The 15,461-nt window shown below is 39.4% G+C and overlaps 2 protein-coding genes across 5 annotated transcripts in view; one reads left to right on the top strand and one right to left on the bottom strand.

Annotated features, from left to right (window-relative positions):
- rtn2a (reticulon 2a) overlaps nt 1–15,461 on the top strand; it is a 33,255-nt gene that overhangs the window by 843 nt on the left and 16,951 nt on the right. For 2 of the 4 annotated variants that reach the window (XM_073862612.1, XM_073862615.1), the window contains 3 exons: nt 10,812–10,865; nt 11,026–11,523; nt 15,023–15,208. In XM_073862612.1, coding sequence (XP_073718713.1) covers nt 10,812–10,865; nt 11,026–11,523; nt 15,023–15,208 — 738 coding nt within the window. Of the gene's footprint in view, nt 1–1,443; nt 1,487–7,760; nt 7,917–10,811; nt 10,866–11,025; nt 11,524–15,022; nt 15,209–15,461 lie in introns of those variants that run through there. The other 2 variants (XM_073862613.1, XM_073862614.1) reach the window with 2 other exon arrangements.
- Nucleotides 9–5,372, bottom strand: ppm1na (protein phosphatase, Mg2+/Mn2+ dependent, 1Na (putative)). Its single transcript, XM_055196000.2, has 6 exons — nt 4,204–5,372; nt 3,391–3,962; nt 1,670–1,787; nt 1,413–1,527; nt 1,096–1,159; nt 9–966 (listed from the first exon to the last, which is right to left on the bottom strand). The coding sequence occupies exons 1-6, from the start codon at nt 4,592–4,594 to the stop codon at nt 937–939; spliced, it is 1,290 nt and encodes a 429-aa protein (XP_055051975.2). The 5' UTR covers nt 4,595–5,372; the 3' UTR covers nt 9–936.

Genomic DNA, 15,461 nt, shown 5'->3' on the forward strand with positions numbered 1-15,461 from the left:
AGTAGAAATCACAGCATGTAAAATCCTAAAGGGACTTGTTTTATTTAATTGTTTGACATTGTTGCATCAAGTTTTTAAAGACGCTTTTTTGAGAAATCAACATTTGCACACTGGAACTAGTCATAAAAGTATTATCTCAAATACTGTTAAACAATATCCGAAAAGAAAAGACAAGACATTGGAATGTGTAGTCAAGGTTTACACATGTTATCTTTTTATTGCTGGACAGAAGTTGAATAGTATGTATGTAAAAGATCTTCATTATATTATAATTATACTGAATTATATATTGAAAATGTTTATTTTACCACAACTTTTCAAACCATAAGGATTTCAAGTCAAAGAAAACCGTCCATATGAAGCCTATTTAAAACTGAAGTGTATAATTCCTTGCGTTGTCAAATATTGCAAAAATAACAATTTTCATTCAACACTTTTCATTGGTTTTCTGTTGGCCGGGCACACTCATGACTGAGACAGTGTTGCGGTGTCAGTCTGTCAGGGTGCTCAAAAAAACAGAGCAAAGTCTTAACAGTGCCACAGACACTGTATGTATTTATACTTTCACTTTAATCTATCCATGAAGTATAGAGAAAACTAGACATTTCAGCTTAAGAATGCTTTCCTATTTTGTTTCTATTTTAACAACATTGATTTGAAAAAGAAAAATTTGGCTACACAGTTTTTCCTTTCTTAAAGGTATTGTGGAGGATTTTCTTTTTCCAGGTGGATCATCAAGACTATTGGTCCTCCTAGTTGTCAATCAGGAGTGTTGCGCAATTGCATTTTTAAAAAAAGTGGAGATGGCGGTTCTTTTCTAAAATTCGAGAAAATCCTCCGCAACACCTTTAAGTAGTTGGCTTAAAATTGTCTTCCTTTCATTGGTAATTACATCCACAGAGATTCCAGGCTTGATTTTATTTCCAGGAAATCTCACTAGTTGGAATCCTCAGATCCGACAGTATCCTTAAATTATAAAAATATATATGAGAATTCACAACACAAAATAATTCTTTTGTATTCGTAGATAGTAAATATGTCCTTTATATTTAAGATTTTGGATGATTTTGAATAAACTAAAGATTTCAAACATACCATCGCCTCAATAGATCTAATGGCTGCTGCATATTTTTGATATGCCGCAATTATGCAATCTTTCCTGCAACAAACAGAAAACAGTACAAAGAGAGCGAAAACTCGTGTTTGGAGAACTTACAGTTTAAAGGCAATAGTTTGACTTCATTTTAATTTATTTACTTGATAAATACTATATAACAAAAAATCAAAATCAAACAAAATATATTTCCTGTCTATTACATATACTGTATATACTTACAATAAAAACAGGCACAAAAGCATATTTCCTTTTTTAATAAGCTTTCTGTGATGCTTTCTTTACTGTTGTCACTCACTTGCTTATTATTCCTCCACCTGGTGGAAGGCCTGGAATTTCTTCAGATGCCAGGAACTTCATCACATAGAGCAGGTCAGGATCCTCATCTTTAGCTCTCATCATTTGAATGATCTCTAAGTGATGTGAGACGAAATAGATTTTTAGAAAGTAAAACTAATTATGGACACTCATTTCGCCCCATTGGTTGGGAGTATATCAAATTGATTATGTTAAATTTTACTTGTATTTAAATGACGGAGAAATTTGTCAATTTACTTTCCACTTTCTGCTCAATGATTTGCTCTAACGCTGCCTCACGTTGCAATGCCTCTGGCGTCACTTTGGGGGCGCTGTCGAAGCAGATAATGATGATGCTGATGTTGTCTAAGCTTCCCTGAAAGATTAACAAGACATTTCATAAATTAAATGTACCCCATTTTTAAATGTTTACTTTTGTGTGTGTTTACAAACAGCCTGGTTATAAACCAAAGACCCTTTAGCCTTTGTCATGTTCTGTTGGATTTTCCTCAATATTCCTATACCTAAAGTCTAAGACTGTGACAATCTTGTGCATAATCCCCCCTTTGCTCCTAATCGGTCTATTTAAAGAAAGGTCTCTCTTTGTAAAGAACATGTTAAGCTGATTCTGTTATTCTGTAATCTTACTTGCGTCAACATGCAGCATTATATAATATTACGTAACCCAGATGCATGTAATAACGTTTAATAACAACATGTTCAGCATGTTTTAGAGTAAGGGTTAAAAGTGCAAAAATATTTTTTTCATTAAAGGGACAATAAATAAAATTGTATTTTGTATTCAAATAAATAGTGCTCTCTAGCGCCTCGCTTTTCCAAATGCGTGTTGCAACTATGAGGGGCCATTATGAAAAGATCTCCTTGTCCGTTTCAGCTGGTTCACGTGTTCTGAACGAAAACGCGTTGTGGAAACGCATTGGTAGACTAGTGCTTTTTGTCCCTCTCTGCTATTATAGTTTATCATCATTATGGCGGAACGACATGGAAGCCTCCTTGGACTTACCTGTTTAATGTAAGTAAAGAGAATAAATTCTAAGCTAACAAAGAAAAGTCAGATCATTGGCAGAGATCATTTGACACCAACGAGGACATATTTATGAATAAAGACATTGAATTTGATTAATAAAACACTTAAAACCTTACTTACTGTCCTTTTAAAGGTTAAAGGTGCTCTAAGCGAATTCACGCGTTTTAGACCATAAAACATTTTTGTTACATACAGCAAACATCTCACTATCTGGTTGCTGTCTGTCCGCTGATCAAACTGTAAAAAAACGCGATCTCTGTCGACAGCCCAGGCTCCACAAACTGCAATAAAAACAAAGTGGCCAAACTTAGCACTACGAAACATAACAAAGAGTTCCAGCCAATAAACAACAAGAAGGATTTGGGGGTGGGCGCGTTCATGAAAGCACGGAAGGGAGGGGGAGGAAGAGGAGTTGGCTACGCTCCGTTTGTTTGAAAACAGTTCAAACATCATCAAAAAGTAAAGTCACACAGATTCGCTTGGAGCGCCTTTAATTGTTTAAAAAATGATCAAAATATGTACACCAGCTGTCATTAGGGCAGTACCCTTTAAAAAGGTCCTAATGCTTACCATTTAGGTACATATGTATACATTTGGTACCAATATGTACCTTGAGGTACTGATATAAACTCTTTAGGTGCAAAGCTGTACTTATTGAAAGGGTACAGCCGCAGTGACAGCTGGGGTACATATTTTGACCATTTTTTTCGGACAGTTTAGGCCTAATATCCTTTAAACATAATATTCGTTCCCACTTGAGCGATTAAAAACCGTGCAAACTGACTCCCAGAAGTTGCCAATCCGTCATGGAATTCAGATTAGAGCTTGCAATTTAGGTAAAGCTTGCTAATTGCGTGAGGTCTATGAATAGCCCATGGATGTTAGATCAAGACCTTAAGACCAAGTATATTCTCTCTCAGCTAATACCAACCTTATAGAGGCAGAGATCAATGACCTGTGCACAAATGTCTCTCAGATCGTCGCACACCTGCAGACGGTTACGCACAAATGCACACAGCTCCTCATTACCAACTGCATCCCATACACCATCGCACGCCACCACCAAGAACTCATCTTCCGGGGTTCGCCTCAGTTCGTACACCTCGGGTTCAGGTGATACCAGCTGTTCGGTCTGAGTCTTCAATTCCACCTCCTTAAAATCATAGTCTCCTAGAGCTCGGGACACAGCCAGAGAACCATTGATGCGCTGTAGGGTGACTGACCCCCCGGCGTTCTGGATGCGCTCTTTCTCTCGTGGGTTGCAGGGTTTGTGGTCCTCCGTGTAGAAGACCACCTGGCCATTGCGGCAAAGGAAGGTTCGTGAATCGCCGCAGTTGATGAAGTAGATGTTTCGCGGAGAGATCATAACAGCAGTCGCCGTTGATCCGCTATGGTCCCAGTTCTCATTACGTGCCAGGGTGTGCATGTGCCGGTCGATGCCAAGAAAACCATTCCTGATGCCATCTTTGACCTGATCTGGATCCTCATCCGCCATCACACAACCTGATCACACAATCATACAATCACAATGTTAAGAATCACAGGATCTGCCAATAATAGCTTGTAAGCTATTTTTTTTACCAGAATGACTATGGATCAGAACAGTATATATATCACTCACATTTTATGTAAGAATTACAACAATCATTTGAAATTCCTTTGTAGTTTTATAAGAAGAACATCACTTGTTACATCTATTTATTGTTTTCTTTGACCACATATAAACTCAGTAAACCACGAGTACCTTTATCCAGGATGAAATCCAGCAGATGTTTGGCGCAGTACTGAGCCACTGTTCTTCCAGCATGTCCATCAAACACAGCAAAATAGCTCCAGCTTGGAAGTCCTCCAGACATCTCTGGCATGCAGGTGTGGGCATCCTCCATCTGGACACGCCAACCCTGCACAGAGGCCATGCCGTAGTTAACTCCCCATTTTGATCCCCCTTCTTCCATGTCCTTCGCCAAAATCGGCCGATCCAGGTACGGACTTGGATTGTCCTCCTCATTCTCAAAGTCATAATCTTCCCTTCTCCCACCCTTAAAGAAGAAGGTCACCATCTTCTCTGTCTCCTTCACCAGCTGTCTGAGGAAGGAGGGCACCTCCATGGTACTAGCCCGCCTGGCTGTTCTCATGGCTGCTTGAATTTAGTCTCTTGCTAGTACTTCTCCTCAAATTTCTCTTCCTGGTCTTCCTCAGCCGATCCAGTGGTGCAAGCAATGTGTTGTCAATCACTCTCTGCTAAAGACATTGTTCATGCAATAGCTCTCTAGACTGTCTCAGTCCCTTGAAATCCATTGGATTGCTGCAATAGGAGCTGGTGATCTGAAGTCATGTGAACCTTAAGTTAAACACTTTTGTCAAGCTGTTGTATATGTCCAGCCAGTTCTGATTGGATAATCTATTTACGTTTTCTCATCCTCCACACTGTTCTTTCTCTCTTTCTCTCTCTCTGTTCTTCGCCTGTGTCTAATCCCGGCTTCATAATGTGCCTGGATTAGATACGTGCACTTGATGAACTACGCAGTGTTCTAGAGTCATGCAAACAGGATGGAGATGTGACTTACAATACTAGCAAGGCTTATTGGGATGTGTCCAGTGTATGATGACGCTTTATGAATGGTTTTGTGGAATAGGCTGGGAAGAAGTGAGATGAAATGTTACATTTAAAGATTTAGTTCACCTAAAAAAAAAGTTTTTTACCTGGATCAAACATTGTGTTTCATTGCCATGAATACATAAATAGATATGCAATTGATATGAAATAGCAACTTTAAAGGTTACACAGGCTGTTTGCATGTCTCTAACACTACTAGTCTTTATAAGTAAGGACTGCATGGCCTCCTTTGTAAGCCCTAGTTCTTAGAAACTTGAGGATTACTGTGGTATGTAGATGTGTGAAACTGGACTTGAGCCTGTTGTACAAAATAAACACCAAAATAAAGCCCCATGAGGCATCTTTGCTCTGTGAACAATTAAAATGGTTTTGGTAGGCTACTTCAGTTTATGAAAAAATGCAATATTTGACAGAACACCTGTTGGGTTAATAAATAAACCTATGCAGGGTTATTTTTAACCCAATGCTGGGTAAATATTGGACAAAACCGTAGACTGTAAAAAAGATGGACGTAGTATCTGTGACGTCACCCATAGGTTTCTGAAGATCATTTTTGAAGCTTAAAGTAGGTGGTTCCTGCTGTCGGCATCTTGGCCGCACGTCATCACGCAGGACATTGGGCAACCTGGTAAGTTGTAATACACATTTCACTTTTGAGTCACATGACGTTTATCGACCCGCGCCGTTTATTTTCCCCCTATAGTAAGGTTACCAAATACAAACCGGTAACTCTCTCGATAAATGCACAATCAACATCAGCCATCTTGCAAACAGACAACCGCATAGCACTTGCCCCTCCCACAAGAAGCGGATTTTGCCTCTGACGCACGTCAAATGCTTGGTTTTTCCGCGAGTCTACTTTGCTCTAGATGTGCGAATGCATTCAAACGGTTCAAGCGGCAAATTAGGCACGGTAGACGCGATTTTGACGCCTCAAACGCGGTTGGTGTAAACGCTGCATAAGGCTTAATATCATTTAAACGGACGATTTACAAAAAAGAAAATCACCCCCCTCACAGTTGTCATGAAGTCCAAAATTAGCTATACAGACCAAAAACCATTTTTTGTACCAGGCTGTAAACATATTATTTTTGACTGTAAAGTTGGGCATTTTTACATGGGGCTCTATGGGAATTGACTCCCTTTTGGAGCCAGCCTCTAGCGGCCAGTCGATGAATTGCAGTTTAAATCACTTCCGTATTGGATTTATCAGAGAGATCGTAAGGTTGCCTCTCGGACAGAACACATGTTGGGTTATTATAAAAACCTATGCTGGGTTTTTTCAATGCAATGCTGAGTTACTTCAACAGAATTTAGAGCATAATTTCCACTGAAACCGGAAATTAGTGTGGGACATATTGAGTACCTCCTCCCCTTTTAAAAAAGCCAATAGCATTTAGTTTACCTCACAGTCGGGAATCAGATAAGAAGCTGAAAGGCAGAATAAAGTGATAAAAATCATTGATCCGTATAGGTGGAAGTGAGCGACTGTAAGTTTTAAAGGAATAGTCTACTCATTTTCAATATTAAAATATGTTATTACCTTAACTAAGAATTGTTGATACATCCCTCTATCATCTGTGTGCGTGCACGTAAGCGCTGGAGCGCGCTGCGACGCTTCGATAGCGTTTGGCTTGGCCCCATTCATTCAGTGGTGCCATTTAGAGATAAAGTTAGAAGTGACCAAACACATCAACGTTTTTTTCTATTTAAGACGAGTAGTTATATGAGCAAGTTTGGTGGTACAAGATAAAACGTGGCGCTTTTCTGGGCGGATTTGGAAGAGGAACTATGTTTTGTGGCGTGGTAGCACTTATGGGAGTACTTCGAATCGGCGCAGTAACACCCTCCCTCTCCCATTACGAGAGTAAGAAGGGGAGCGGACTTTTCAGGCGAGTCGAAGTACTCCCAAAAGTGCTATTACGCCATTAAATATAGTTCCTCTTTTAAATCCGCTTAGAAAAGCGCAACGTTTTATTTTGTACCACCAAACTTGCTCGTATAACTACTCGTCTTAAATAGGAAAAATGTTGATGTGTTTGGTCACTTCTAACTTTTTATCTCTAAATGGTACCATTGAATGAATGGGGCTAAGCTAAATGCTATCGAAGCGTCGCAGCGCGCTTCAGCGCTTACGTGCACGCACACAGATGATAGAGGGATGTATCAACAATTCTTAGTTAAGGTAATAACATATTTTAATATTGAAAATGAGTAGACTGTTCCTTTAAATGCTTATATCTTCTCATTGTTTTCTGCACATATACTGGTGCTAACATATTCATACTAAAAACCAAAAAACTTCAATATCAATTTAATGTGGACTGTAAATGAAAACATTTACATGTAATAATCGCATGGGTCATTTCAAGGGTGCATCACATTCAAACAGGCAGAAAGGCAGATTATGCTGATTTAAGATGGCAGGGATGAGCTGCACACACATGGATGCTCTCATTCTGACAACAGTAACACCCATCCACCCATTCAAACTGTAGTCTTTCTCCAATTACCCTTCATGGGCTGCAGTACAGAGAGAGAGAGAGAGAGAGAGAGAGAGAGAGAGAGAGAGAGAGAGAGAGAGAGAGAGAGAGAGAGAGAGATGCAGCCTGGGAGGGGCCGGCTCATACAAAGAAGAGGAGACTGAGAGAGAGAGAGAAAGAGAGAGAGAGAGCACTGCACTAAAAGAGAGGGAGGGGTGCGTGGGGGACACACAGAACGTGAGGGAGCCAGGAAGAGAGGCTGCGATCAAGCAGATGAGGAGAGGGGGACTCCAGTTTGGATGGGCCCAGCAGTGCCTTAATGGAGCATGGGTCAGGTTATAGGGTTCTCCCACTGCAGTAAGTGCTTGCTTTATTTTCCTCCGCCTGGAAATCAATCTCACCATCATCTGCATTGTTCTTTGTCTCTGTTTCTCCCTCTCTATAGCTGACGTCTTCATATTTTGTTGCTTTCTTCCTAATGCACAGCATCCATCTGTTTTGCTGTATTCTGCTGATGTTGCGGTGTGTGCTTGTGTACCTGTGTATGCAGCAAAGTGATGTGTTTACAAACGTGTTTAAGGGGCAATCGCTGGGAAATTAGAATGAGAGTTTTTGTGTTTGTTATTAATGGTAGAATATATAAGTGATTATAAGTACATTTAATACGTGTGATGTATGGTTAATATACTAATATCACAGATTTCTTTATAATATAGTAATTTGAAGGGAATTAATTGATATGTGCTTGAATCTGAGTTTGAAATTGGGGGTCTTTAACAGGGTCCCGCCAATTACAGTATGCCCTGTCCTGGACTTATTTTTGGGGGAAAATATAAAAGTGTGTTAAACTAAAATACAATATAAAGTTATATTCATCTACAGCTAATATTAACAAGCTATTGTTACCTAAATGGTCTGTGAATGTATTAAGTGAAATAACATAAATTTATATGATGCTTACATGCAAAGCTATTAAATTAAGGATTATTAATGTACTGTACAATGTAAACACATTCATATGATAACATATGTATTCATTTGCACATGTTAAAGCTACAATCCATAATATTCCCTAAAAAACAGAAATCATATAAGATCCAGTATTTTCCAGTAACCTCTTATCTTACCATGATACGCAAAGGTAAACTTACAATAATGATTCATAGGTTGAGTTGTAGGAAATGTCAGTTTGATGTTATTTGACCTTGGCACGCATTGAAGGGATAGTTCAGCCAAAAATGAAAATTAGCCCATGATTTACTTACCCTCAAGCCATCTGAGATGTATATGACTATCATCTTTCAAGCTTTCTACGCCTTATTCAGTCCGTGTTGATTCCAAACCGAGGGATGGACGTCCAGAGCGTGCGCTTTAAACATATTGTTTTGTATCACGATGTTGGTCATTCAGCCATCAAAACACAGAAAATACAATTTGCAAATTACAAAAGAACCTCAGAAAACGTGAATTGTTCAAATTAAAAGGGATGTATGGCCTAATTTGAGATGAAGGCAGCTCATTGTGTAGATAATATCCGTTTTGAATATTAGCCTGTTAGCTAATCGCTAATTTCTCATGTTGTAAGCATGTTTACTTTATTTGAAAACACCAATATAGTGCAACAATGTATTTTCTCTGTTATGTTTTTTTCACAACATGATCTCACAGAAAGTTGTGTTATAGTCACGCAAAATTTGATACATTTTTTTGTGTCCATGGCATGAAATTCAGCTTTTTTCGTGCCTTGAGCATGAATGTCTTTTTCGTGACATCACTTGCACAAATTAAGTAGTTTCTTGGGTCCGTGACTTTCTTTTTTTATTTTTTATGTATTTTTTTCTCATTTTCCCCCTATTTTTAAATCATCGTTGCTTGGGGTGGGGGTTAGATTTGGGGTTTGGGTTAGGATGTACTTTTATGTATAGGTTTCTACATGTTTTTCTTCCGCTTTTAAAACTACTCTTGCCTGAAGTTGGGGTTTGGATTAGGATGTAAAAAAATGTATCAAAGTGATTCTAGCCCCAATCCCAAGCGACAATGGTAAGAAAACGCACATGAAAACCTATTTATAGAAATTTGTGTGTCACGAAAAAAGCATTCGTGCTCAAGGCACGAAAACAAGCTGAATTTCGTGCCATGGACACAAACAAATGTATCAAATTTTGCATGAATATAACACGACTTTCCTTGAGATCAGTCTGTTTTTTCAAGACATGAACATTGACTTAATAACGTGTGATTGGCTTGATAAGCTATTTACATGACAGTTCATTGTGCAAGTATTGTTAGAGGTAAAGCCCCATAACCCCTAAAGTTGTGTACAAATGTTATTTAGTTAGAACCCTGCTGGAAAAACCAGCAAGACCAGCATATGTTGTGTTTTAATGCTGGTTTGCTCAGTCTGGAAGTCCATCCCTCACAGTCTCATTTTGGAATCAACATGGCCGCAAGCAGAATTAGGCGTATAGTGGTTGCAAATGGTGCTACTGATTTTAAAGCCCAAAAAAGTTCATCCATCCTTCATAAAAATAATCCACACGGCTCCAGGGGTTGAATAAAGGCCTTCTGGTGGCAATCTATGTGATTTAAAAAAAATATCCATTTTTAAAAATGTATAAACTATAACAACTCATATAATAAATCATGAGGTAATTTTCATTTTTGGGTGAACTATCCCTTTAAGAAAAATATGTAAAGTAACATGCAATTTTATGTTTCAAACAGAGATGCAGATATTGATGCAAAAGTTATGGACTGCATCTTTATTAGATATATAAAATGTTCTCTTTTTCCTGAGAAAAGTTGAAGTTTTCTTGACTTAAAGTTCTTTTATTTAATTGAGCATCATTACATTATTTATATAAGAGGGTGGACGGCACTCATGCAAAGGCTTTGACCATAGCTCCCTTTTATGGATATCCATAATATTCAAATGGACATGAGCTGGCAACGTATGGTCCACTTTACAGTTCTGGCCAACAACCGCTTACTAAGAAAAGGTCTGTTTGACCTTCACGAAAATTAACCAATCAATGTTCGTTCCTTTGCATACATCCCATACAGAGGTGGCTTAAAAGTCAGCACAGCCAGTCACATTCGAGCTGGCAATTTAACTGGCAGCCATAATGGTTTGGTGTGCAGTGTGCAGTATACTGTAGAGTTTTGTATAAAATGGTCTGCTTATTGAGAATCTGACATATTAAAAAATGTGGTCACATGGTTGTCACATTGACTTGTGTTCTTATGTTTCAGAGGAATTCGGAACAGTGAGTTCAACGCCTGACTCCACCCCTTCCTGCTCAGATGGTGACGTCATTTAATTTTCATATACAGTATATAAAGTATTTGCTTTATTTGGTACCTGAATAAAATTCAATTAGAATTTTAAGTCAAAACTATTAGTAATGTTTGCCTTGAGAGTAAAGAAGATACATTTCTCAGAAAAATCTTTTCCATCTTTTCTCAGGTGGAAACGAGGAGTCCGACTTCCCTGAACTGCAGACAGCCAGGGAGTGGTCTGAGGATGAGGAAGGTCCAGACATTGAAGATACTGATGAATGTCTCAGCAGCTCTTCCATATGGGGCACACCTCGCCAGAACTCGTTCGAGCTCACCTTTTCCTACTTTGCCCTTTCTGAGAGCGACTGCTCACCACGGAGAGACTCAGGGCGGCGAAGGGCCGGAGGAAGAGGCAGCCGAGGTTCGTTAAACCGCACGGATACCGCGGAAAGTCAGTTACCTCCGGATTCCCCCGCTGTGGACTGGGACCCCCACACTTACCTCTCTGAGGAAGGAGAGGGAGATGCGGAGCAGGAGGATTTGCCGCAGACTTTAGAGCCCTTCGCACAGGACTGGATAGAGGAGTTTCAGGAGAAAGACTCAGCAACATGCAAAAGATCGGAGGAGATCTCAGGCATCCAGACGCATAGTTTAAAGTACAGTCATCCAGATGAATCATCCGCAGGTGCTTATGAAATTACAATTGTGTGCATACAACAGCATTTGACACATTCTGTGTGAGTGTTTGGGGTGTTTGCATGGATCTATTGAATCATTCAATCTGACAATATGTTACAGGTGAAGTGTGTAATGTTTGCGCCATTAGTGTGCATTAACACGCTAGGTGTCCCAGACTAGTGTTGGGCGATATGCCCCATTTTGAGGTCATTAGCCTCTTAGATCGCCGGGGCAATAGTTTACTTTTTTATTTATTTGTTCATTCTTTACTCATTTATAACAAGTCCCTTGTTGGACAAAAAGAAGGTGATTTACTCTAAGGGCACACTATCATGACCGTAACCTTTTTAAAACTGATGCCATTAATCCGAGCGGATAATTAAAGCCCAGGCACTCTGAAATTTCCTGCGTGCCAGGGAGCAGGAACAACAAACTCGCTGGTTTTAAACCCTTGCACGCCTAACAACCTTCTAGTGCAAGGAAATGTCAGAGACACGCGTATTACAAGCTAATGTGCTAGCCCATAGATATATACATAGATGTCGCCTTGGGGTTCTAAGTACGCGTTGAAAACGCCGCCATCTTGGAACAGGGTTCTTGTCATAGGAAGTAGCTAGGTAACGCTGCTATCTCCGCTTGTACTTCGAATTCATGGATGATACTGGACTTTTGTGCTGCTTATGGATGTTAGGCCTACTAGCACTATGCATTATGTTAGGGATAATGTAGAGGCAGCCGGTAGTTATTGGGAAATAAGCCCCGACAGTGTGATCAGGACCCGACGCGAAGCGGAGGGTCTTGTATCACACTGAAGGGGCTTATTTCCCAATAACTACCGGCTGCCTCTACATTATCCCGCTTATTACACGGCTACTTGCCACATAAGAAAAAAAACTGGACATGAATATGAATTTGAAACATTTTATTGGCATATTTGTTTTAAATTAACATTTTTATTCTTCCGCGAAACTTTGCACAGATGCATAAAATGATCGTAATACCTTATTAAGATCCTCTGCTTCATACTTGTCTCCATCTTTTCTCTTTTAGCCAGTCTTTGATAAGTTTTAATGCCCATTCTGTATTTTTTTGTGTGATGGCTTCGTAGCTGTCATGCTCTATTTTGTCAAGTTCAGTCTCAGTAAGCTGTCTGTGTCTTGTCGTGGTTGTCGAGTGTTTTTCACAAGATGGCGCCAAACAGACAGTAATCTTTATTGATCTTTATTGGCGGGGAGCGATTTTACTCGTGCAAGTAGTCCGGCTATGCGTTATTATTTTGGAGCGGTTATTATTTGAAAAGAACGAACCTGCAAATGTCTCAACTGACCAATCAGAATCAAGCATTCCAGAGAGCCGTGTAATAAAGTTAGAAAAAGTAGATTTTCATAGTATCAAAACTTTAATTTTTTTTCTGGATTCAATGCTAAATACATGACTGTTGAAACGAACCAAAAGAAAACCAAGAAAATCGCATTTATAACAATTTATGGTGATTTTATTTCCGTTACACCATTGCCTATACAATGACGCTGATGCGGGGCTCCCCTGTTTCAAGATGACGGCTCTAGTTGACGCATTCGGTCCAATGAACTGCCGTAGCCAAAGCCACATCTAGTGTACATATCTATGGTGCGAGCCGAGGAAGAGTCCATGGCACATGCCTTCAGATCCATGCAAGAGTCCAAGACACGCACATTAAGTGCAGTTGCGTGCGAGAAGGAATCCACGCAAGTTACAAGCTATCTCACGCAAAGTGAAGCCAACAAACCCTCTCATGCAAGCTAAAGCACGAAATGTGCATGTTATTGTGAAACTATGATGATAATAATATTAACTATCGCCAACTATCATCATAAAAAAGCCCGCTATCGGCCATATTTCTGACAAATTGTTGATACACAATAGTATCGGCACAACCCTATACCAAACACTGGTCAGATAAACAGAATGTTTTGTTTTAAACTTACGCCATTGGTTGAACCAATGCTGCTTATGAATAGCTCACTTTAAGGGGACATATTATGCAAAATCCACTTTTACAAGGTGTTTAGACATAAATGTTTGTTGGCAGTGTGTGAACACAACCACCCTACATTTAAAAAAACAACCTTTCCTTTTCTTGATTCCCATTAAACCAAAGCAGTCTCATTAAGGGGGGCGCACACCGGACGCGCAGCTTAGTCCGGTGTGCGACCCCCTTTAGACATGCATGTTTTTGTTGATCTTGTTAATGTGATGTAATTCAAAAGCAGCACTATTTCTTTTCTCTCATGATACTTGGATGTCATACGCTAATAGATCTGCGTAACGGCATATCTGTAAGTAGTAATGTTTTTTTAAGTTATATTTTTTGGCCAGTTTTTGCCTTTATTTAACAGTGAGTTTAGGAGAGAACAGAAAAGTACAGGGAGGAGAGAGGGGTACGGGATTGGCAAATGACCACGAGTCGGAATCGAACTCTGGTTGCCGAAAGTGCGAAAGCACCACATGTCGGAGCGCTACCCACTACACCATCGGCTCCGACATAAGTAGTAGTGTCTAGCACGTCACTGTATAACGATTATAAAAAAAAATTTAGAGCCCGACCGATAAAGGATTTTGAAGACCAATACAAATGTTTGTTGTTTTTAAAATCCGATATTCCGATATATCGGCCGATATTTTTTTTTCAGAAACGTGCAACAAAACATTAACAGATTTCCCTAACATTAGTTATTTGTAGTTATTTATGAGTTTGAACTAAAAAATATGATAATGCATTTGAAAAATAAACTTTTTTTCTTTTATTGTCTCGTGACCAATTCACCATGAACTCACTTAACCGTTGTTCTCTCTGCCCAACTCTGGCTGGATCAGCAGGTTGCAGGATGTGTGACGCGTTATACACAAGTGTTGCCAACAGGGAGGTTGTAGAGTGCCCTCTGGTGGACAAACTATACATCGGCAACACTCATGACATGGTTGAAGGCTGTTTCGTCCGTTTTTAAAAAAATATTCATTTATCGACCATTATTAATGACGATACCGTTAGTTTGGAAAATGGCTAATATATCGATCGGGCTCTACATTTTATTTTATTACATCATCTGTGAACATGATTTGTGAGTCCTATCAGATCAATTCCTATCAACAGTGAAGATAAAGACTCTTTCACATTGTCATCAAGATATGCCTTGCTGTTGTTTAGCGAACTCCTGTGATGAAAATAATATAAAAGACATACTTCCCCCACTAAAAAATACAAAATGGCAAGTATCACTATTAGGAAGGGGCAAGGTATAGTGATTTAAAAAGAGCCTTCCTTGCATTAGCAGCGCAAAGGTCATGGGTAAGTAAATAAGTCACTTTCAATGAAAGCGTGTGCCAAATACTTCAACCAATTTATTTTTCTTTTCGTTTCAGTTTACTCTGCTCATTTTATATGAAACATCAATTTTCTTCAGATCTCATCTGTTGCGGTGTACACAGATGATATCATGGTGATTAAATGTTAATTGTGTCAACAGTACCACATCCTCATGGGTCAGATCCTTCTGTTGCCACGGAAACCACAGCCAACCTGCAGACAGTGGACCCATCGTATACAACAGCTCCTGCCATTGGTCGAAATACTCAGGAAGAACAGATCTGTGACCTGTGGTACTCTACTCTTAACTTATCAGAGGGGTCAACAGTTTGCTTGGAGATAGCAGGTTAGACATCTCATTGTGTGAATGATATCCTCTGTTGATTATTAGGCAGAGCACCACAAAGGGAGAAACCATAGGTGTGGTCGACTTCATGGTGGGTTTGATCCCAGGGGAACACACACATGCTGATAAAAATGTATAGATTAAATGCACTGCAAATCTAAAAGTGTGTAAATGTAAATGATTGACACCTTTAACATATGAAGGAGCCCAGTTTGAAGAACGCTTCATCAGTCAGTATGTAAGTCAATATGTA

Source organism: Misgurnus anguillicaudatus, chromosome 24, assembly GCF_027580225.2.
Source record: "Misgurnus anguillicaudatus chromosome 24, ASM2758022v2, whole genome shotgun sequence".
Taxonomy (NCBI): Eukaryota; Metazoa; Chordata; class Actinopteri; order Cypriniformes; family Cobitidae; genus Misgurnus; species Misgurnus anguillicaudatus.